General features: G+C 42.0%; 1 protein-coding gene across 1 annotated transcript; it reads right to left on the bottom strand.

Moving 5' to 3' along the window:
- Positions 1 to 526: 526 nt before the first annotated feature.
- SMCO1 (single-pass membrane protein with coiled-coil domains 1) lies at positions 527 to 24,030 on the bottom strand. The gene is made up of 3 exons (XM_044254825.1): positions 24,014 to 24,030; positions 1,612 to 1,761; positions 527 to 1,199 (listed from the first exon to the last, which is right to left on the bottom strand). The coding sequence occupies exons 1-3, from the start codon at positions 24,028 to 24,030 to the stop codon at positions 755 to 757; spliced, it is 612 nt and encodes a 203-aa protein (XP_044110760.1). The 3' UTR covers positions 527 to 754.
- Positions 24,031 to 25,197: the final 1,167 nt, after the last annotated feature.

The following is a 25,197-nucleotide window of genomic DNA, read 5'->3' as shown; positions in this document are numbered from 1 at the left end:
CAGAAGTTTTAACCCACTGAGCCACCCAAGCACCCCTTTAGATTTTATTTTTAAGTAATTTCTGTATCCAATGTGGGGCCCGAACCTACAACCCTGAGGATCAAGAATCATGTGCTCTTATCAACCGAGCCAGCCAAGTGCCCCGGTGAATATTTTAATATATAGTCAATGTGTAAGAGTTCCATTTCCAGTGTAAAATAACTATGGTAGTGTACCAGAGAAAAAAATGCACAACATACAATATATATTAGGTGTTTTTATTGTTGTTTTTTTTGTCTTTTAGTATGTAGTACATTCACATGGCTCAAAATTCAAAAATTTACAAAATGGAGTAACAGTGAAAATAATTCCTCCTACTTTTGACCCCTAGCCTCTTTGTTTTTTCTCCTGACACAACCAATGTTCTTACTTTCTAATATATCTCTCCAGAAAAAGTTTATGAATTTTGTGGATATATTAGCTTGTGTGTGTGTGTGTGTGTGTATTTGTTTTTGCCCTTTTTTCCTACTTCACAATATATAGGAAATATTTGAAAACAATACATCTTGGTGATAACTCCATATCATTTTACAATTACACAAAGAACTTCTTCATTCTCTAATATTGCTACACAAAAAGTACCCATTGTATCAATTTATCATATTTAAGGCTTCCCTCACTTTTGCTATAAAAATAAGCCTGTAATAAATTGTACATGCATCTTTCCCCCCATTTGCAAGATAAATTCCTAGAAGTAGAATCTCTTGGTCATCAATTAGTTTCTGACTGATGGTAGCAACTCTTTTAGCGATGACTTTTGCTCTTCAGGGGCCCTCACTGCCTTTCCCTTCTCAATGATCTGAACAGCCTTCAGCAAACCATCCTGCAGAGCCTGATTCTTTACCATGTTAGTGATTAGGAAAGTGACATCCCTGATATACATCTGCCTCACTTTAGCACCATAGTATTCTGCCCTGTGGCCATGGGCAATAAAGAAGGTACAAAGGGCTGTGATATCTCCTTCTTGCAGCCCACACTCCTCCAGGACAGACTCCCACACAACTCCAATGCGCTGGTTCTTGACTTTTCGTCTCAGGATAGAGGTTAAGGTGGGAAGACCTCGCACCAGGTCTGGCAGCTTGTCAAGCACACGAGTGTGCAAGCAGATGAGAACTTCAGTGACATAGCTGTATAAAATATTCAGTTCCATTGAAGTGAATCTACAAAAAAGGTGGAGAGCTTCTTAATCAGTAGAACTCTTTCTGCACAAACAAACAATTCTACTTGGATACAAAACCATGAGAACCATTTTAGAAAGTATTTTAGAAAATATTTTAGAACTAGGACCTGCGCTATACAGGATAGCTTAGTTCTCAGGCCATTCATACTACACATTTCTCAAAAGCATCACCCATCTCTGTGTTAAGCAAGACACTGGCAAACAAGAGACACTGTGACAAGATGTATATGACAGTGCTGGCATATGAACGGCTGCTCAAGTTAAACTTTTTTGAATGAATTGATCTCAGAAAATAGCATTTCTTCACAATCCATTGAAATTCAAGTTTAGAAAGACTGCTGCAAGCTCTCACAAAGCCACAAAATTCCACCAATTTCTCACTGCATACTCACTTGGGGGCCAGAACTGCTCTCCACAGCTCATCCTGGGCTGCCTGGCTTGCCAAAGCCTTGCTGTGCTGTTCAAATCTCTGGGTCAGACTATCCTTGGTGAAGTCCATTTCTTTAAACTGTGCTGCTAAACCTTGAAGTTTGTGGTCTACTCTATAGGATAAAAGAATCAAGGGAGACTTTAGGACAAGGGACAAAACTAAGATTTTGCCTTAAAGCTCTAATATATTGTTTATAATCACTATTAATTGGGGTAGCTATTTAAATTTAAGATGATGGATAGATATTTGTATTTGCCGTTCTCTTTAGCCATCATCCTAATTCCTATGTTCTTTATATTGCCAAACTTTTAATGGTCTAATTACTTGAATGATCTGCCACCTCTTGCTTTTGTGTTGTACTTTATACTTTCAGAAGTATTTTAGGGGCGCCTGTCTGGCTAAGTCAATGGAGCCTGTAACTCTCAATCTCAAGGTCTTGAGTTCAAGACCCACAGTGAGCATACAGCCTACTTTAAAGAAAGAAGTACTTTAAATACAAGCATTACTTTGATTCTCACAACATCCATAAGAAGTGAAGCAGTCATTTTTATCATTCTACTGATAAAGAAACTGAAGGGTGCCTGGTGAGCTCAGTCAGAAGAGCGTGGGACTTTTTGATCCCCATGTCATGAGTTCAAGCCCTACATGGGCATAGAGATTACTAAAAAATAAATAAATAATCTTAACAGATAAAGAAATTGAGTCTCCAAGAGACTGAGACCCAATGTCATAGCTAGCCAGTGCTGGGACCTGTATTTAATAAGGTGCATTTCTCTACTCTACTCTGACTGCCCAAATCCTATCCTACCTTCAAGGATAAGCTCACTTTGCACTGTTTGTTGAGTCCGCTAGCCTTTCTGCCCGGAGATCACCCAGCCAAAGACTTAATTTTCACAGGGACTGCCTCCACTACCTGTCCCTCCCCACCTCCTGCTTCATTTTTAGAGTTAGCATTTCATGAATGAAATTGTAAGCTGTTTGAGGGAGGGAATCAGAGACTATTTCTCCGGGTGAGAAATAGTCACCCAGAGTGACTATTTCTGGGTGGCTCAGTAGTTAAGCGTCTGCCTTTGGCTCAGGTCAGGATCCCAGAGTGCTGGGATCAAGCCGACATCGGGCTCTCTGCTCAGTGGGAAGCCTGCTTCTCCTTCTCCCACTCTCCCTGCTTGTGTTCCTCTTCCTGTCAAATAAATACATTAGAAAAAAATTTGAAAAAAAAAAAAAAGACTACTTCTGGGACATCTTTACACCTATTCCCTAATATCTAGAAAAGGCCTTAGATAGAACTAATAAAATACATCTCATATGATCGATGTCCCTGATGCAAATGAGTTGCTGAGCTGTGTAACCCTGCAGGGGCATTTGGGTAGCTCTAAAAAGCCTTAATCATCAGGGGGCGCTGTGGCGCCAGAATTATGTCAAACTGAATCACAGAGAACTGAAACAACACAACTCAGTTGCCTGAAGGACCCTGCATTTTTTTTTTCATCAAAGAAGTGATACGCTAATATACATACCACGTCCCTGATCTTCTATGTCCCAGTTCTTCTATGTCCAGGTTCTGTCCTTTACCATCTTTTCTTCTTGGTCCTCACTTTATCTTAAGGCTAATTCAGCTTCTGGTACCACATCTTTCCTAAGCGCTAGACCCATATCTTTATGTTTTGTGCATCTCCACCTGGGTGGAGATGTCAAACTCAGCTGTCCTAAACTGAGAGGCCAACTACCCCACACCCCCATCATCAGAAATTACTATGGTGGAATCTTCTCACTGTTCAGGATATTTTGTTTACATACAGATAAGGCCCACTATGAAATGTTTGGTGTTTTGCAATGTCATCTGGCATACTGTTTTGTATTAACTTTGACACCTTTAAGACTATGTTGCTTGTAGGTCATCTTCAGCTTGTCAAGTCAGTGTAAAAGTTCACAATTGTTAACAGTTTTTTTGGAAGCCTCTCACCAAAAAGCATTCCCACACCATTCCAAATAAATCCTAAACCACATGTCTGCAAATTCAAGTCTGTTTTCTACAATTCCCCAGATTAGTGATACCACCATCTATTCAATTACTTGAACTAAAAATCTCAGAATAATTTTTACCTTTTTTTCTCCCTCTCCATTAATGCCTCTAAATTATCCCTTCATCTCTATCACCACTGAGCCAGTTAATAGCTATCTTACACTTTGACCTAGGATTGCAGTAGCCTAACTGAATCCTTGCTTTCAATTTCTCTTCAATTAGCTACTACTAATCCATCCTCTAGAAATATGCTGCTGCCATTTTTAAAAGACTTTATTATTTATTTAAGAGAGAGAGGAGAAGGAGCAGAGAGGAGAGGGAGAAGTAGGGAGCCTGATGCATGCAGGACTCCATCCCAGGACTCTGGGATCATGACCTGAGCCGAAGGTGGACACTTAACCAACTGAGCCACCCAGAGACACCAAAATGTTGCTTAAAAAAAATTTTTTTTTTAAATTTCTTTGTCAGTGAGAGAGAGAGAGAGAAGGAGAAAAAGCACAAGCAGGGGAGGGGCAGGCAGAGGAAGAAGCAACCTCCCCACTGAACAAGAAGCCCAATGTGGGACTTAATTCCAAGACCGTGGGATCATGACCTGAGCCGAAGGCAGACACTTACCTGACTGAGCCACCCAGGCATCCCTAGAAATGTGCTTCTGAAACAATTCTGATCATGTAACTCAACCGATTATCCATGTTGCCCGTTGATACAGTTAGAGCCAAACTCGGTATCTTCAGGAGGATAAACATAAAACCTTTAACCTTTGCTCCTATCTTCTGCCAGTCCTTTCATAGCCTAGTCACTAATCACGTGAGACATCTAGCAGCTGACTGAAAAGAGCGTGGGATTCCAGGGATCTGTGGCTTCCATATACTTTTCCTCACCCCAGAATTCCTTCCCATATTTTTCTTTCTCATAACCCTTTACTCACACTTTAAGATCTAGCTTAAATGTCTCTCTATAAAGGGTTCCTTTTCTGAGTATAAAAGGCAAAATTAATTGATCCTTTCTTCCTGTCCTCGGGGCTCTTTAGGAAAATCACATTAAATTCTAGTATTTTTGAATACTTATGGTCTCCCTATAGGCTTTGAACTCCTTGAGGACAGAAAACATGTTTTACTTATTTTGTATACCTAGAATATATCACATGCATTAATTGAATGAAGTCACCTGGAATGGAAATAATTTTTATTATTAATTTATATTTTTTAACCTGGTTAAAAAATATAAAGTGGTTTAAACTTAAACCACTTTAAACAGAGATAGAATTCTAATTAGCATATCTATAGTTCTTTGCCTGTTTTTATTCTTTATTCTTCTCTTACCCATCTTCCCAGTAAAGCAGACAATGCTTGCTCCCTCCCTGGAGCCCTTAGGAACCTTTTCATCGCCTCCTTCAAGGATATCAGGGTTGTGGTTTCATTGTTCATCTTCTTAAGGCAAAATGAAAGGAAACAAAACAAGGAAAACAAAAACCTAGTGGAGGTCTGAGTCCAGGGTTTTCTGTTGTCCTCCACTCAGCAACAGGCAGCAGCAGGATGAGTATTTGATCTAAATTCTGTCTGAAAGGTCACTCAGTACAAGAAGCTTTTAATAGCTTGTATATCCAAATATAGTTTCAAAGAACTCATCGTGTGAGCACAGGTGTCCTAGAACGCACTGTAATATTTGCTTTTGTAAAGTGAGCCATAGTACATCAACAAACAAGATGTAATCATGGCTCTGCGTGTATTCCAGTAAATGTATATATGGATATATATGAGGATTAAATTTGATGGAAATATTACTCTCAAATTTTAACAGCTTAATTATTCAACTATAATCTTAAATTAAGTTTAAAGAGCTCTCCTGACCTTATATGTAGTATTATATCAATGCCAAAAATCTAATCATCCTCAAAAAATAATAAATATTGAGAGTTTCTAGTATTGGATTAAGTATTGAAAATAAAAACAAGAGTTCCTGGATGGCTTGGTTGGTTAAGGGTCTGCCTTCCGTTCAGGTCATGATCTGGGAGTTCCAGAATGGAGCCCTGCATCAGGCTCCCTGCTCAGAGGGGAGTCTGCTTCTCCCTCTGCCCCTCACCCTGCTGGCATGCTCTTTCTCTCCCTCAAATAAATCCTTAAAAATAAATACATACATACACACATACATACATATATATGTATGTACATAAATACGTAACAAAATAAAAACAGACATAAAACAGGACCCCTGAATTCAATGTGTTTAAACTCTAATTGGGAAGGCAGGACATACACTTAAAAAGAGAATGCATATAAAAGGTTGTGCACCAAATAGGTACAGACCATAAAAATCATAGATTAGAGTAAGTCACTGTAAGGGCCTATTTAGCTAGAGCAACTCCATCCTGACACTGTTCCCCACCCCATCCCCACCTCCCCATCCCCCCACACCCCACCCCCAGCCCAGGGAACTTACTTAAAAACAAGTCCTGGAAACTAGTCCCAGGTAACAAAACCCTAATACAAGGGTTGGTCAGGCCAGGTGGAGGTATTCAATCAGTGGGGGCACATACTGTCTCCTAGCTACCGAGGAGTATGGGCCCCACCCTTTGGGTACCTTTTGGGTGCCCATTCTGACCAAGGTGATAGGCTAGTTCAAATATCTACTATAGGGAAAATTGTAATTCAATTGATCACTTACGTATGACCTAGCAGGACTGTGCAGCTTTCTCTGTGTTACAATCTCATTGGCCACCTGTGTGTGGCCAGGCCCAACCACATGGCCTTTGCCCTTAAAAGCTAGTCTGTAAGGCAGAGAGTGGTCACCTCTTTGCAAGAGACTGCCTTGGCTGGTCAGTTTGATTCTCGATGTTTGGCACGAAATAAAGCTTTGCTTGACCTTTGCTTTTTATCAGTCTTGCTCCTTTGACCATGGACCCAACATCACTAAATCCTTGGATAATTGAGAAATGCTAACATTGAAGGTAGGAGTTGATCTTAGCCTTAAAGGAAAAGTAGGTCTTTGATTATCGAGCCCTGCATGGGGCTCTCCACTCAGCAAGGAGCCTGCTTCCTCCTCTCTCTCTGCCAGTCTCTCTGACTACTTGTGATCTCTGTTAGTCAAATAAATAAATAAAATCTTAAAAAAAAAAAAAGAAAAAGAATATAGGTGAGGTTCGGTAGGGTGAGGTCCAGAGCTGAAGACCAAGAAAGAATTCTTGAGACATCTTTGGTGCAAAGTGGTGTTTTTTTTTTTTTTTTTTAAAGATTTTATTTATTTATTTGACAGAGAGAGATTACAAGTAGGCAGAGTGGCAGGCAGAGAGAGAGAGGAGGAAGCAGGCTCCCTGCTGAGCAGAGAGCCGGATGTAGGACTCGATCCCAGGACCCTGAGATCATGACCTGAGCTGAAGGCAGCGGCTTAACCCACTGAGTCACCCAGGCGCCCCAAAGTGGTGGTTTATTAAAGCACACGGAGAGGACCCATGGGCAGAAAGATCTGCTGCCCTGGGGTTATGAGGGGTGGCAGGTTATATATTACCGGGTTGGAGGCATTAAGGAAAAAGGGAGGTTTCAATAGAACTTTCATATGCTAAAGAGGATCTACAAGATACCGGATGCCTTGAGGCCTTGTCATTGTCAAGGTTTTTTCCTCTAGCAAGGTATTAACATTAAGATAGTTGGGAGACTCCTAAAGAATGTCACAATATATCCCACCCAGGAATGGGAGTGGGGGAAGGTTTCAGGGTGTCAGCCTTTTGCTTTGTTCTCAGCCAGCCTTCTGTTCCCTCATCATTGTGAGCAAAATCACAGAGGCAAAGTAGATGATGTGGTCAGGAAACAATGGGTGGATATGCTTTAAGTGAAAAATTCATGTGAGGGGGCGCCTGGTTGGCTCAGTGGGTTAAAGCCTCTGCCTATGGCTCGGGTCATGATCTCGGGGTCCTGGGATGGAGCCCCGCGTCGGGCTCTCTGCTCAGCGGGGAGCCTGCTTCCCTCTCTCTCTGCCTGCCTCTCTGTCTACTTGTGATCTCTCTCTGTCAAATAAATAGATAAAATCTTTAAAAATAAATAAATAAATAAAATAAAAATAAAAAAATTCATGTGAGGAAACAGCAACATTTAGTAAGATCCTAATAAAATCATTTATTTATTTGACAGAGAGAGAGAGAGCACAAGCAGGGGGAGAAGCAGAGGGAGAAGGAGAAGCAGAGAGCCTGCCATGGGGCTCGATCACAGGACCTCAGGATCCTGACCTGAGCTGAAGGCACTTGCTTAAGTACTGAGCCACCCAGGTGCCCCTGAAAAAATAAAATCTTAAAACAAAAAACAAAACTCAACCACTTTTTACAATTTGAAGTGTATGGCTCTGTGGTGTTAAGCATGTTTATCCTGTGGCCCAGCCATCCCCACGAGCCTTCTCCAGAACATTTTCATCCTCCCCATCTGAAACTCTATACCCATTAAATACCAACTCCACATTCTCCCCTCTCGGTCCCTGCAACCACCACTCTAGTTTTTGTCCCTGTGAATTTCAGTCCTCCAAGTCCTGAAATAAGTGGAATTGTATACTATTTGTCCTTTTGTGACGGGGAAGAAAGTTTTTCTGGTGACAGTGAAAAGGGTTTTCTCCCTCCCTTTCCCCTTCCTTCCCCCTTCTCTTTGCTTAGCCAACACCCCCTTCTCCCACTCCCTTAAACAATCCTCCCATGTTGTAAAAAGTGATAAGATACTACAAGGAATGTTGAAAGGTCAGTCTACATGCTAATAAGGGATTGTAGTCTGGCCAATGCCAATGGTCAGTCTACATGCTAATGAAGGATTGAAATCTAGCCAATACTGTCTGTTTCCCTTTTGTTAACGACCAATGAAAGTAACTTCCCACTATGTAAATGAAGGATGCTGAGCGAACCAATCAGGGGTATTCCCGCACGCCAAGTATGCCTTTACATTTGAACTAGCCAATCTACAAACACCAAGTATGCCTTTACATTCAAACCAGCCAATGAAAACTTTGTAACCATGCTTCTGCTTCTGTACGTATGCTTTCGCTTCCCCAAACCCCATAAAAAGGCCCTGAACAAAGGGCTGGCGCGCGAGTCCTCCTAAGACTTGACCGCCCGCAGGTACCTGTGTCTACTCAATAAACCTCGTGCTGTTTGCATCTGACCAGTGGACTCGGCTCGGTTTTTGGGTCCGGGGGTCTCCTCCTGAGAAGGGGTCCATTCCGGGGTGCTTGGAGCCCCGGGGGGATCTTTCAACAGAAAACATACACATAGTAGCAGTGGTCTCTCTTCATCTCTCATATTGTTGAATCTTCGTGTCATGCCTGGTACTGCGGCAGTCACCTTCCATGACCATGAGGGGAACGAGCTGCAGAGAGCAAGCCATGACAGCAGAGCAGACAGATGAAAAGAAACTAACATGACAAAAAGAAGTATGAAAGTTCCTTAAGAAATTAGAACTGGCGGGCTCCTGGGTGGCTCAGCGGGTTAAGCCTCTGCCTTCACTCGGGTCATGATCCCGGAGTCCTGGGATCGAGCCCCGCATCGGGCTCTCTGCTCAGTGGGGAGCCTGCTTCCTCCTCTCTCTCTGCCTGCCTCTCTGCCCACTTGTGATCTCTGTCAAATAAATAAATAAAATCTTTTTAAAAAATTAAAAAAATTTTAAAAAAAAGAAATTAGAACTGGCAATCATATAAACCAGCAATCTCACTTCAGGGGATATAGTTTTAAAAAATTGAAAGAGGATGTTGAAAGAGGTATCTGCACTCCCATGTTCCTTGCAGGATTACTCCCAATAGCCAAGATACGGAACAACCTAACTGTCCAGAAAGAAGGAAATCCCGCTGTTGTGTCAACGTGGATGGGCCTTGAGGACATTGTGCTAAGTAAAATAAGCCAGACAGAGAAAAACAAATACTGCAGGGTTAATCACTTATATATGAAATCTACACAAAAAGTCAAACTCAGAAACAGGAAATAGAAAAGTGGTTGCCATGGGTGGATTGATATGTTTTGGAATACAGGTGAGGTTCGGTGGGTTGAGGTCCGGAACCAATGGCCAAGAAAGGATTCTCAAGACATTTTTGGTGCAAAATCGTTTTATTAAAACATGGGGACAGAAACCCAAACCAGAAACCTCTCACCAAATTAACCTCTCCCAGAATAATTCCCGCGCTAGTGTGCTTATTTTAAGGCATAACTTTGCCTTATTAAGCCTTTCATATTTGGGCTTCTGTTCTTTTGTTTTTTAAAGGTTTTATTTATTTGTCAGAGAGAGCAGAAGCAGGGGGAGCAGCAGGCAGAGAAGAAGCAGGCTCCCCACTGAGAAAGTAGCTCGATGCGGGTTTCGGTCCTGCGATCATGACTAGAGCCCAAAGCAGACATTTAACAGACTGAGCCACCCAGGCTCCCTTTGGGCTTCTGTTCTTAAGGAGTTAAGAGTTCAGTGAAGGATACTTTGTATATCAGGTTCCTCTTTGCGGAGGTTTCTTCTGAAGCCCTTCATTGCTTTTCTTAGGGGTAGATCAGTGGCTAGAACCTTGACAAGGATATGAAACAGAAGGAAGGAGAGAATGGTGGGGACTTTGATTTTGCTGCAATCTCTCTCTTCTGCTCAGAATAAGGCATTGTGGAACCCCACCCCCGGAAGAATGTTTGGAGAAGGCAAAGAGTAAAAAAAGTTGTGCTCTGGGGTCAGAGCCTACCAATTGCAGCCAGTGCTGTTTCCTCTTGGGTCCTATCTACCTATCCAGATCCAGTATGTGTTCCCGTCTCCCCACTTTCACTGACTACCTCTTTTTTTTTTTTTAAGATTTTATTTTTTTTTATTTGAGAGAGAGAGAGAGAGAGAAAGAGAGCACAAATGGGGGGTGAGGAGGGGTAGAGGGAGAGGGAAAAGCGGATTCCCCCTGAGCAGTGAGCCCAATCCCAGGACCGATTCCAGGACCCTGAGATCATAACCAGAGCTGAAGGCAGATGCTTAACCAACTGAGCCACCCCTCTGGCCCCCACTGACTACCTCTTGTCTGTGTAGACCTAAACAATACCAGCTGATCACTTCATCCTTGATTGCCTGATTGCCTTTTATCTAGTCCAAACTTTTGTAATGTCCGGATCTGCCAGGTTCATCTTCCTTATCCTCCTGGTCCCCTGTCATATTGCTTTCCAAACTATTTTTTTTAACTAGTCAGTTTGTTGTTGTTTTAAAGATTTTATCTGTTTTTTTTTTTTTTTTTTTTTGACAGAGACACAGGGAGAGAGGGAACTCAAGGCAAGGAAGGGGGAGAGGGAGAAGGAGGCTCCCCACTGAGCAGGGAGTCTGATGTGGGGCTGGATCCCAGGACCCTGGGACCATGAACTGAGCCAAAGGCAGACACTTAACGACTGAGCCACCCAGGTGCCCCCTCAACTTGTTTTTTTAAAGCAGTTTTAGGCTCACAGCCAAAAGAGCCAAAAGTACAGACAGGATCACCCTGCCCTCAGACAGGCATAGCTTCCCCCACTATAGACCTCCTCACCACAGCGGTTATAGTACCCACTTCTGATGAGCATACAGACTCATCATTATCTCCCAAAGTGCATAGTTTACATTAGGGTTCACTCTTGGTGGTGTCCATTCTATGGGTTTTGATAAATGTATAATAACATGTATGTATTCACCATTCTAATAGTATACAGAATAGTTTCACTGTTCTAAAACTTCTGTGGTCTGCCTACTCACCTCTCCTTCCTGCCCCGCTGCCCACCCCTAACCCCTGGTAACCACTGATCATTTTATGGTCTCTGTACTTTTACCTTTTCCAGAACGTCATATGGCTGGAATCATACAGTAGGTAGCCTTTTCAATTGGCTTCTTTCACTCATACTATGCATTTAAGTTTCCTCCATGTCTTTTCGTGGCTTGATAACTCAGTTCTTTTTGGTGCTGAATTAATATTTCATTGTCTGGATGTGCCACAATTTCTTTATTCATTCACCTCCTAGAAAAATCTTGAATATTTCCAAGTTTTGGCAATTATTAATGAAACTGCTATAAACATCCATGTGCAGGTTTTTGTAGGGGCCTAAGTTTTCAGTTTGTTTGAGTAAATACCAAGGAGCATGATTGCTGGATTACATGGTTAAGAGGATGTTTATGTTTGTAAGGAACTGCCAAGCTGTCTTTCAAAGTGGCTGTACCATTCCACATTTCTACCAGCAGTGAATGATAGTTTTTGTTGCTTCTCATCCTTGCCAACACTTGGTGTTGTCACTGTTTTGGATTTTGGCCATTTGAATAGATGGCCATTTGAATAGTTGTATGTTATTGTTTTAATTTGCATTTCCCCAATGACAAATGATGTTGAGCTCCATGGCTTACTTGCCATCTGTGTATCTTCTTTGGTGAAGTGTCTGTCTAGGTGTTTTGCCCTTTTTATTTTTTATTAAAAAAAATTTTTTGTTGTTGTGCCCTTTTTAAAAAATCAGCTTATTTCTTATTATTGAGTTTTAAGGGTTCTTAGCATATTTATCAGTTGTGTCTCTTTCTTTCTTTCTTTCTTTCTTATCAATTGTGTCTTTTTCGAATATTTCCTCCCACAAACCTTTTTTTTTTTTTAAGATTTTATTTATTTATTTGACAGACAGAGATCACAAGTAGGCAGAGAGGCAAGTAGGGAGAGGGGGGAAGCAGGCTCCCCACTGAGCAGGGAGCCTGATGTGGCTCTCGATCCCAGGACCCTGGGATCATGACCTGAGTGGAAGGCAGAGGCTTTAACCCACTGAGCCACCCAGGCGCTCCCACAAACATTTTTTTTTTTTTTTTTTTAAATAACAAAGCTGTAGCCTGTATCCCTTCCTGCTTTTTGTTGCAGGGCATAGATCTTTGAAAGAATGCTGTGCTCAAAAGCTGAACAGAGGGACGCCTGTGTGGCTCAGTGGGTTAAGCAGCTGCCTTTGGCTCAGATCATGATCCCGGTGTCCTGGGATGGAGTCCCACATCCGGCTCCTTGCTTGGCAGGGAGCCTGCTTCTCCCTCTGCCTCTGCCTGCTGCTCTGTCTGCCTGTGCTTGCACCCTCTCTCTCTCTAACAAATAAATAAATAAAATCTTAAAAAAAAAAAAAAAAAGCTGAACAGAAGTACCAGCAAATAAATAGGACTCTGCTCTGCTAAAACCAACACCTGAAGATAAACCTCTAAAGCTGCAGCAAGGGTTGCCGTATATTATAGAGCTGAATCATGTACTAACAATCGAATACTTTGAGAACTATACTTTCAGTACTGAACTCAAAGTGTAGATACCAAACAGAGTAATGTTAATTTCAGAGGCTTCTAACTCAGGGAAAAGATCCAGGAGTTTTTGCTAGAGATTAAGTTACCATTAGCAAGCTTACTAACAGCCATCTTGCCCTAAGAGTTCTTTTAACAGTAGTAGCACATGTGCAAAGAAATAGAATTTGTTAAAATGATACTTTGTTCCTGGGGCTGTCAACCTGGTTTTGTCCATTTTGCGCTTTTACTCATAGTGCAATCTTAAGAAAGATGTATGCAGTCCAGATACTTAACTACAACAGTCAGAGAAAGAAGTTCCTTAATTAGTGAGTTTATACAGACTACATAATGTCTGAGCTTGTATTATAGAAAGAGAATTTTTTTTTTAAAAGATTTTATTTATTTATTTGACAGACGAAGATCACAAGTAGGCAGACAGGCAGGCAGAGAGAGAGGAGGAGGAGGAAGCAGGCTCCCCACAGAGCAGAGAGCCCGACATGAGGCTTGATCCCAGGACCCTGAGACCATGACCAGAGCTGAAGGCAAAGGCTTTAACCCACTGAGCCACCCAGGTACCCCTAGAAAGAGAATTCTATACATTTTATCAGTTCTATCGCCAGACTCAACCCTGCAGCTGGCCCAGTCACCATATAAAAACAAGATCCAGACAACTGTACTGATTCTAGGCCATCACTCCATTTGCTTGCTACCTGCTTAAGTTTCCTTCTCCCTTACTTCTAGATTCCAGTTTCTAAAACCTGGTTTAGTGTCCTACAGGCCGAGCTATCCTTGGGCTCTGATCAGATTGACACAAATTCTTGTTCTACGACTTCTTAGTTCCATCATTAGTTCGTTCTATCTATTAATTAATTAATTATATCTATTAATTGATGGAGTCCATGATCAAAGGAGCGAGACTGATACAAAGCAAAGGTCAAGCAAAGCTTTATTTCGCGCCAGTATGGAGAATCAAACTGATCGGTCAGGGCCGTCCCTTATGGAGAAAGCGACGACCCCCAGCTTCACAGACTAGCTTTTATAGAGCAAAGGCCTTATGGTTGAACCTGGCCAATGAGATTGTCTCTACCTGACCTGACCCATCCTTGTATTCGGGCTCTGTTATCTCCACCTGACCTGACCAGTACTGGTTTCCCAGATTTGCTTCTAAGTAAGTTCCTCTAGGGGTGCGGGGCAGGGTCAGTTTAAGTTTTACTGCACAAACAACAGAATGGCTGTTCAACCAAGATGGAGTCGCCCTGGCTAAGTGGGCCCTTACATTAATATCTCTCAGCCCCTATTTCTATATTTATAAAATAGGGATCATAGCAGTAGCAAAAAACCTTTGGAGGGGTTAGTGTACTTTGTGTCAGTTTCCTTCCCTTCGCTGTCTCATTTTTCTACTTCTGTACTGTATGTGCTTCCTGGAATCACCTCAGTTCTCCTTTGTGTGAATCTGTGCAATTCTCATCGTAGGTCCTGCTCTAGGGTAAGCTAAATTGACACTACACCCTTACTATCTGTGTCACATTTCTTGTTCAAGCATTAATCTCAAAGAACCTTAGCAGGTCCTACCAGTTAGAGCAGCTATTAATCCCAAAATGTGTGTTAGTTTCAATTTTATTTTACACATATAGGTACATTCATAGGTAGTGGAGTTCTTATAGAAGCTTCCATTAAGAAACAGCTAAAAAAGGGGCGCCTGGGTGGCTCAGTGGGTTAAGCCGCTGCCTTCGGCTCAGGTCATGATCTCAGGGTCCTGGGATCGAGTCCTGAATCGGGCTCTCTGCTCAGCAGGGAGCCTGCTTCCTTCTCTCTCTGCCTGCCTCTCCATCTACTTGTGATTTCTCTCTGTCAAATAAATAAAATAAAATCTTTTAAAAAAAAGATATTTAAGAAACAGCTAAAAAAGACATACACGTGGTTTACCTACTTCAAGTCTACTGAATTTTTAAAAATTAATAAAAACATTTTATTTTTACTTTTTTAAAGATTTATTTATTTATTTTAGAGAGAGAGCAGGGCGGGGAGGGGCCGAGAGTGAGAGAATCCTGAAGTAGACTCCTTGCTGAATGTGGAGCCTGACATAGGGCTCTATATCATGACCCTGAGATCATGACCAGAGCGAGAATCGAGTCAGCTGTTTAACCAACTGAGCCACTCACCCACGTGCCCCATTAATGACATTTTAAAAATTGAAGTACATTTACATATACACAGAAAGCTGTATATCATAAGCTTGATGACTATGATGTGATATAATAAAAAATTTATATTTGGTTTTTGTCCCAGTTCTGGGCACAGAGCTAATAAAAATCTTGGTTAACTTAAGTGATAAGAATCATAAGAACATCTGTTATGTTTTCTGTCTCCAGCTCCCAAAACAGGTGAAAAACAGCTCCAGAGTGATACAAGCGAAAGGAGTGCCTTCTGTTATTTATAAAAAGCCCCTTTCAACCACACCTGAGCTTATGGTAATAAGGGAATTTTTAAGCAAGTCCCCAAGGATAAGGGCTGGTAGCAAGTGAACCACCAGTGATTATAGAATTGGAATTTTCAGCCCCACCCCTCAACCCCAGGGAAAAGGGCTGGAGTTTAAGTTAATCACTAATGGCCAACACTTTATCAGTCATGCCTACTCTAATGAAACCTCCCCCCCAAAAAAAATCCTAACCAAAAGGGTTTGGAGAGCTTCTGGGTTGGTGAACAAGAACACATCCATAGGTCAGGAGAGTGAGTGTCTCCACAGAGACAGAAGCTCCTATGCTCAGGACCCTTCTGGACCTCTCCTTATGTATCTCTCATTTGGCTCTTCGTTTATGTTCTTTAGTATATCCTTTGTAATAAATCAGTAATAACACTAAACTATTTCCCTGGTTCTATGAGCCATTCTAACTAATTATCCAGTTTGAAGAGAGGGTAATGGGAACCTGACAACTTGGGACTTACAATTGGTTTCTGAAGTGGGGACAGTCTTGAGGGACTAAGTCCTTACCTTGCAGGGTCTGTGCTAACTCTTGGGGGTTAGTTTTAGAATTGCATTAAATTGTAGGACACCTCTCCAGGGTCTTCCAAGAACTGGAGAACGGCTTGGTGTGGAAAATCCCACACATATGGTATCAGAAGTATTGAGTATAGAGAGGAAATGGTGCTTTTCCTTTCAGATTTATCACAGAGTGAACACCTTCATGTAACTTTAGCCCAAATCAAGAAATAAAATATGGCCAACATGCCAGAATTGTCATGGTCTTCAGGGGCCCTCCCAATTATTGCTCTCCCTCTCTTCCCAAAACATAACTACTGATGTGGTTTTGGAATTTTGGTGAGGTTTGGTGGGGTGAGGTCGGGAACTAATAACCAAGAAAGAATTCTCAAGACGTCTTTGGTGCAAAATGGTGGATTTCTTAAAGCACAGGGAGAGGACCCCTGGGCAGAAAGAGCTGCTGCATTAGGGTTATGAGGGATGACTGATTATATACTTGGAATTGGGGGAGTTAAGGGAGATTTGCAAAAGAACTTTCATGTGCTAAAGAAGACCTACAAGATATTGAAGATACTGGAGGCCTTGCCATTGTCAAGTTAGGGTTATTTTCCCCTTTAGTAAAGCATTGACATTAAGATAGTTGGGAGTTTCCTGATGAAACCTCACACATATCCCACCCAGGAGTGGGGATGGGTGTTTGCAGGTTGTCAGCTTGTGCTTTGTCCTCAGCTGGCCTTTTGCTCCCTAATCAACTACTATGTCTCAGTATAGGTTAGTTTTGCCCATTTTTAACCTTTTTGTAAATGGAATCATGCAGTGTGTTATTTTAATAGCTTTATTGAGGTATAATTTGCATATCATATAATTGACCCATTTTAAATGTGCAATTCAAGAGTTTTTAGCATATTCACAGAGCTGTGCAACCATCACCATAATCAATGCTGAACAATGACATCACTACAAAAAGAAACCCTGTGCCCATCAGTAGTCACTCCCCATTCCTTCCTAGCCCCTCTACCCCCTGCCCCAGCACTAGGAACCATTTATCTACTTTTTGTCTTGTTGGGTCCCCAATGTTGGGTCCCCCAATAATGGGTCCATGGTCAAAGGAGTGAGACTGATACAAAGCAAAGGTCAAGCCCCTTACAGAGAGGACGACCCCTCCCTGCTTTCCAGACTAACTTTTATAGAGCAGTTTTTTTTTTAAATTTATTTATTTGACAGAGAGAAATCACAAGTAGATGGAGAGGCAGGCAGAGAGAGGAGGAAGCAGGCTCCCTGCTGAGCAGAGAGCCCGATGCGGGGCTCGATCCCAGGACCCTGAGATCATGACCTGAGCCGAAGGCAGCGGCTTAACCCACCCAGGTGCCCCTATAGAGCAGTTTTATATATAACTTTTATATATAAGTTTTATATATAACTTTTATAGACCCTTTATAAAGGCCATGTGGTTGGGCCTGGCCACACACAGGTGGCTAACTGAATTACAATTCACCCCATAGTAGCTATGGAAATTAGCCTATCACCTTGGTAGCTAGGAGACAGTATGCACCCCCACTGATTGAATGTCTCCACCTAACCTGACCACCCTTGTATTTGGGCTGTTACCTGGGACTGGTTTCCCAGACTTGATTTTAAGTAAGTTCTCCTGGGGGGGGCAAGGTCAATTTAAGTTTTACTGCATAAACAACAAAATGGCTGTTCAACCGAGGTAGGGCCGCTCTGGCTAAATAGGCCCTTACAGTCTCTATAGATTTTCTTGTTCTGGACATTTCATATAAGTAGGATCATACAATATACAGTTATTTGGGACTGCCTCTTTTTCTTAGCATAATGTTTCCAAGACTCATCCACATTATAGTACATATCTATATGTCGTTCTTTTTATTGCTGAATAATATTTCATTATGCCATGCAGTGGACTGAATTGTATCCCCCAGAATTCATATATTGAAACCCATTGTGACTGTATTTGGAAATAGGGACTTTTAAAGAGATAATTAAGGTTATATGAGGTTGTAAGTGTAGAGGCCTAATCCAATATGATTAGTGTCCTTATAAGAAAACAAGATCAATGAATCTGAAGGCAGAGCAATAAAGACTCTTTAAACTGAAGTACAAAGAAGTAAGGCTCAAAAATAATTAGCAAAGCCTCAGTAGAGGGGCACCTGGGTGGCTTAGTGGGTTAAAGCCTCAGGTCATGATCCCAGGGTCCTGGGATCGAGCCCCACATCAGGCTCTCTGCTCAGTGGGGAGCCTGCTTCCCCTCTCTCTCTCTGCCTGCCTCTCTGCCTACGTGTGATCTCTATCAAATAAATAAATAAAATCCTTTAAAAAAAAGCCTCAGTAGACTGTGAGACAATATCAAGAATTCTAATATATGTATATACATATTTTAGATATATATATACATATGTATCTAATATATATATCTATATACATATATATCTAATATATACATATATTAGAATTCTGGAAAGAGAGGGAGGAGGTAGAAAAAAATACTTGATAGAAGAAATGTGTCCAAATATGACACATATAATTCCAAGAAGTTCAAAGTCATCAAGCAGTGTATGTATATGCTGCTGCTTGGGCTTCTTCTTCATATACATATATTAATATGGAAAAGCATGTCAAAGATGCCTTGTTGATAACACTGTATTGCATAACTAAAATTTGCTAAGAGGGTAGAAATTAAGTGTCTTCACTGGGGGAAAAAAAGAAATATGTGTGGTGATGGATGTGATAATTAACTAGATGGGCAGAATCCTTTTACAATGTGTGTGTCTTACAAATCATCACATTGAGCACTTTAAATATCTTATAATTTTGCCAATAAAGCTGGAAAGAAAAAAACCATACTAAAGCACATCAAAATCAAATTGTTGAAAGATAATGATGAAGAGAACATCTTAAAAGCACCAAAGGGGAAAAAAAGATGCATTAAATACAGAGAAACAAAAATAAACGTCACTGATGATTTCCCATCAGAAACAATACAATTAAACAAAACAAAAACACAGGGGAAAAAACTATCGACCTACAGTTCTCTATCCAACAAAAATATCCTGCAAAATTGAAGGTGAAATAAAAAGACATTCATAAATAAGAAAGGTAAGATTGGAGTAGGGTGGGCCCTTACTCCAATATGACTAGTATTGTCTTAGTTCTTTCAGGCTGTTATTTAAAAAATATATATCACAGGCCTGGTAGCTTATAAACACAGGAATTGGGACACCTGGGTCCCTGCATTGGGCTCCTTTCTCAGGGAGCCTGCTTCTCCCTCTATGTGTGCTCCCTCCATCTCTCATTCTCTCTCTCAAATAAATAAAATCTTAAAAAAAAAAAGTAAATAAACATAGGAATTTATTATTTATTTATTTATTTAGTTTAAGCTTTTAAATTTATTTATTTAACAGACAGAGATCACAAGCAGGCAGAGAGGCAGGCGGCGAGAGAGAGACGGAGGAAGCAGGCTCCCTGCTGAGCAGAGAGCCAGATGTGGGGCTCAATCCCGGGACTCTGGGATCATGACCCAAGCCGAAGGCAGAGGCTTTAATCCACTGAGCCACCCAGGCACCCCAGGAATTTATTTTTCACAGTTCTGGAGGCTGGAAAATCCAAGATCCAGGCACCAGCATGATTGCCTTCTGGCGAGGGCCGTTTTCCTATTTCGTAGCAGCTATCTCCCTGTTGTATCCTCACTTGATGAAAGAGGCTAGGGATCTCTCTTGAGTCTCTTTTGTAAGGCACTAATCCTTTTCACTAGGCCTCCACCCTCCTGACCTCAGCACATTACAAAGGCCCCACCTCTAAAAAGCTTTGGGGTTAGCTTTCAACATATACATTTTAGGGGGGTCACGTTCAGACTATAAGTGTCTTCATAAGAAGAGACGAGACCCAGAGAGAGACACATAAGGGTAGACGGTTGTGTCATGAGAAAGACAGATTGTAATCCGAGAGGCTATTAACCATGGAATGCCAAGATTTGCTAAACTAGGAGATGTAAAGGATTCTCCCCTACAGGCTTCAGACTGATGATACCTGGTTTGCAGACTTCTAGTTTCCCGAAAATTCTTAAGACATATTCTTTTATGGCTTCAGCCACCCAGCTTATAGTACTTTGTTATGGCAGTGCTAAGAAACTAATATGCCATGTGTCCCTAGAGAAATGAAAATGTATATATATATCCACAATATATTTGTGTATGAATATTCATAGCAGCTGTATTTATAATAGCTTGAACTAGAAACAAGCTAAATTTCCATCAATAGGTGAATCAATTGACAAAGTGTGATATATTCATACAATATTACTCAGCATTAAAATTGAATATACCATGGATAAATACAACAAAATATACAAATTTCAAAAACATTATGCTAAAGATAAGAGGTTATGCTGTATACTGATACTGATTCTGTTGAAGTTTGAAAATAGGCACAACTTACCTATCATGAGAGATACTGGTTCTGTGATAATTATTCGGACAAAGGTTTGCTAAAACTCAGTGAGCTATATACTTATTTTTTTTAATTATGTAAACTATACCCAACACGATTGATCAAAATATGCTGTAAAAACTTATAATGAATATTCGTAGCAGCATTAGTCATAATAAACAAAAACTGGAAACAACCAAAATGTTGCCCGTCAATTGATGAGTAGGTAAATAAATTGTGGTTTAGCCATATGTGTCAGTCTTCTGGGGCTATCGATGTGATTTTTGGAGTAGTGTCTGGAGCCAACAGGCAAGAAAGAATTCTTGAGACATCTCTGGCGCAAAAAGGTGGTTTTATTAAAACAAGGGGACAGGACTCCTGAGCAGAAAGCATGGCTAACACTTCAGGATTGTGAGTAGTAACTGATTATATACTTTGGGGATGGGGAAAGTGAAGATAAGGGACGTTCCAAAAAGACTTTAATATGCTAAAGAAGACTCACAGGTTCCTGGAGGCCTTGCTATTGTCAAACTAGGGTTGTTCCCCCCACTCCCCCAGCAAAGCATTAACATTAAGAAAGTTAGGAGTTATTGTGCTCCGCCTATCTCAAGTATTTCTCAGTGGGGTGCAGGTTATAAAGGACATTTAATTTTATCTACGTTTCTTTCTTCCTTTGTTTTCTACATAAGCTACCGTGACAGAATACATATAGGCTGGGTGGCATTTCATTTTTCTCATGGTTTTGGTGGCTGGATGTCCAAGATCAAGGTGTTACAGGTTTGATTTCTCCTGAAATCTCTCTCCATGGCTTGCAGATTTCTATCGACTTCTTACTGTGTCCTCCATAGCCTTTTCTCTTGTACATGCACCTCTTTGGTGTCTCTTCTTGGAAGCACAGTAGTCATATTGGATTAGGGCCCCACCCTTATGACTTCATTTAACCTTTATTACCTCTTTTATGTCCCTACATCCATATATAGTCATAGTGGGAGTTAAGGCTTCACCATATGAATTCGTGAATGTTGGGGGAACAATTCAGTCCATAGCAATTTTTTTATAGTTTTCATTTCTGTCCTTATTTGTTCATGTTTTCCTTAAATCCTGACAATGTTTATAATAGCTCTTTTATTTTTTTATTTATTAAGATTTTATTTATTTATTTGACACACACACACACAGACAGTGAGAGAGGGAATACAGGCCCCAGGAATGGGAGAGGGAGAAGCAGGCTTCCTGCTGAGCAGAGAGCTCAATGTGGAGCTCGATCCCAGAACCCTGGGTCATGACCTGAGCCGAAGGCAGACGCTTAATGACTGAGCCACAGGCATCCCTAGAAAATAGCTTTTTTAAAAACAGACTTTAAACACCATTAATTCTATCATATATGTCATATAAAGTTGTTTTGTTAGGGTTCGTAATCAAAAGAGCGAGACTGATACAAAGCAAAGGTCAACCAAAGTTTTATTTCGCGCCAAGCATGGAGAATCAAACTGACCGGCCAGGGCCATCTCTTGCAAAGAGGCGACCCCTCCCAGCCTCACAAACTAACTTTTATAGAGGTAGTTTAGCCGGGCTATACACAGGTGGCCAATGAGATTGCAATACACAGAGAAAACTGCACAGTCATGCTAAGTCTGCCATGCACAGAAAAAAACTGCTAGGTAACACACGGGTGGCCAATTGAATTTCAATTTACCCTAGTAGATATATGTGCGCCCCACTGATTGGATGTCTTCACCTGGCCTGACCCACCCTTGTATCTAGGCCATGCAAGTAAATTCCTCTGGGAGGGGCAGGGGGTCAATCTAAGTTTACTGCATAAACACAAAATGACTCCCTCTGGCCAACCAGGCCCTTATATTCCCCCCTTTTCTTTGGAGATTAGTCAAATCCTTGCCTTTTCAGCCAGTTCTATGTTCTCTGGTTCTAAGGGGTTATATTGAGCATGTAAGTCTAACATTTTTATCACTCTAGTTTTCTTTTGTACAAATGACACTAATGCACAGTCGGCTGATGAGTTAGCCATTTACCACTTCATCTAATTTCCTACCTATACTTTACATAAACAGGCAATAATAAGAGCAACAATAAACTCATAGTCTTTTGAGTCTTAGCTTTAGTCCATGGTCAGCGGGGTCCATTGGCTGAGGCTTCCACTTCTGGGGGGTGTCTTCGTCCTCAGCTCGATTGACGTGACCCACGTGAATCCAGGCCCTGATGCCTTCTACTTTTATCGCTGTGGGGGTGGTCAGGATAACAGTAAACGGTCCCTTCCAGTGAGGCTCCAAGTTCCCCACTTGATAGCGACGTATCCAAATCAAGTCCCCCAGTTGGTAAGGATGTGGTTCCACCTCTGTCTCCGTCCCAGTGTGGGCAGTCCAGATCCCTGCATGGGCTTTTTTAAGACAGACTGTAATGCCTGCAGTGACTGGAGTACAGACTGATCAGTAATTTCTGCTAGGGCAACCTCTTGTAGCTGAAGACAGAGTGAGGGGGGTGTCTCCCAAACATTATTTCAAATGGGGTCACCTTGTTTAAATAGGGTGTACATCATGCCCTGAGGAGGGCGAAAGGAAGGAGATCCACCCCTCCACCGCCAGTCTCCAGAATTAGTTTTGTCAAGGTCTCTTTAAGAGTCCGGTTCATTCTCTCTACTTGCCTGGAACTCTGGGGCCAATAGGCACAATGTAGTTTCCAATTTGTGCCCACGGCCTTGGCCAATGTCTGTGAGACTGAGCTCACAAATACAGGGCCATTGTCTGACCCAATTGCGAGAGGTATCCCAAACCTAGGAATTATTTCTTCTAGTAGCCTCTTTTGCCTACCACTCCTGCTGTCTCATGTTTGGTGGAAAAAGCCTCTACCCAGCCTGAAAAGGTATCTACAAAAACTAATATATACTTTTGCCCATATTTTCTGGGTTTCATTTCTGTAAAATCTATTTCCCAATAAATTCCTGGTTTCTTACCTCTTTCTCTTTTCCATCTTCCCATTCTAGTTCCTCCCACATTAACTGCCTGGCATTGAGCACATCTATCAACTACATCCTGAACCATATACCCTAATTTAGAAACCTGGAATTGCTTGCCTATAAGGTCCTTGAGTTTGCGTGACCCCAAATGAGTACCCTGATGTATCTGGTCTACTAACTTCTTACCTAGTCTTCGAGGAAGAATGAACTTTCCTCTTTAGTCTTAGCCCAGTCCCCTTCATAGTCTAATTTAGCCCATTTTTGTAAAGACTTTAAATCTTCCTCTGAATAGTCTGGTTTTTCTGGTAGGGCTAGAGCTGGGAGTGTAACCAGCTCTTGCACTGTTTCTCAGGCTGCTTGCTTTGCGGCTCGATCTGCTAATTGGTTTCCTTTTGAAATCAGATCAGTCCCCTTTTGGTGTCCTGAGCAATGCATAACAGCCACCTCTTTTGGGTCCCAAATAGCCTGGAGGAGAACCAATATTTCTCCTCTGTTTTAATTCCTTTTCCTTCTGCGGTTAATAGGCCCCTTTCTATATAAATAGCCCCATGTATATGGAGAATAGCAAAGGCATACCTGTTGTCCGTATAGATGTTGGCGGTTTTACCTTTGGCCATCTGCAGTGCCTTAGTGAGTGCAATCAGTTCTGCTTTTTGTGCCGAAGTTCCATGTGGCAGGGCTGCTGTCCAGAGTTCCTGCTCAGGAGAAACCACTGCAGCCCCCTCATACCTCTTTCCGTCGACCATGTAGCTACTCCCATCTGTGAATAGAGTCATCTCGGCATCCGGGAGGGGAATGTCTCTGAGATCCAGCCTTATTCCCTTGACTTGGGTTAGGACCTCCCCACAGTCGTGTGGATGGTCAGCCAGTTCCTCTGGCAGCAGTGTGGCTGGATTTAGCACCACCGGGGACTGGAAGGTCACTCTTGGTTCATTGAGGAGGAGGGCCTGACACCTGTCAGTCGGGTGTTCATCATCCATCAGTCGGGTGGAGTCCGGAGAAGGCCCTCAATACGTGGGTGGTGGTCAAGATGAGATTTTGACCCAAAGTCAAAATTTGCATCCTTGCAAAGTCAAAACTTGCATCCTTGACCAGGAGGGCCGTGGTAGCAATTATGCAAAGGCACGGGGATGGGGGGAACCCAGTTGCTACTGGATCTAGTTTCTTTAAAGATTTATTTATTTATTTATTTGACAGAGAGAAATCACAAGTAGATGGAGAGGCAGGCTTAGAGAGAGAGAGGGAAGCAGGCTCCCTGCTGAGCAGAGAGCCCGATGCAGGACTCGATCCCAGGACCCTGAGATCATGACCTGAGCCGAAGGCAGCGGCTTAACCCACTGAGCCACCCAGGCGCCCTGGATCTAGTTTCTTGCTAAGATAGGCTACTGGCCTTTGCCAAGGCCCCAGAGTCTGAGTTAAAACTCCTTTGGCCACCCCTGCTTTTTCATCCACATACAAGTGGAAGGGCTTGGTAACATCTGAGATGGCCAGTGCTGGGGCACTCAGTAAGACTGTTTGTAATTCCCGAAATGCTCCTTCTGGCTCAGCTGTCCACTCTATCATAGTGAGCCCTCCTTTTGCCAATTCGTAGAGAGGTAGGGCAATCTCCACAAACCACGGTATCCACAGCCTACAGTAGCCCATGATTCCAAGAAACTCCCTCACTTGTCGGGACATGGTGGGGCGGGGGTATTGGGTGATCACCTGTTTCCTGGACTCAGACAGTGAACACACTCCTTCGTGGAGATCAAAGCCTAAATAAGTGGCATGGCTCTGACAGAGCTGTGCTTTCTTCGCTGGCACCTGATACCCTTTGCCTGCAGAGTCTGTAAGAGAGCTCTCGTCCCCCCGCAAACATGACTCATAGTCCTCAGCAGCTACTAGCAAGTCATCAATGTACTATAACAGAGTGA

This window comes from Neovison vison, chromosome 6 (assembly GCF_020171115.1).
Source record: "Neovison vison isolate M4711 chromosome 6, ASM_NN_V1, whole genome shotgun sequence".
NCBI classification, from domain to species: domain Eukaryota; kingdom Metazoa; phylum Chordata; class Mammalia; order Carnivora; family Mustelidae; genus Neogale; species Neogale vison.
This window is presented reverse-complemented; position numbering and strand designations above follow the sequence as displayed.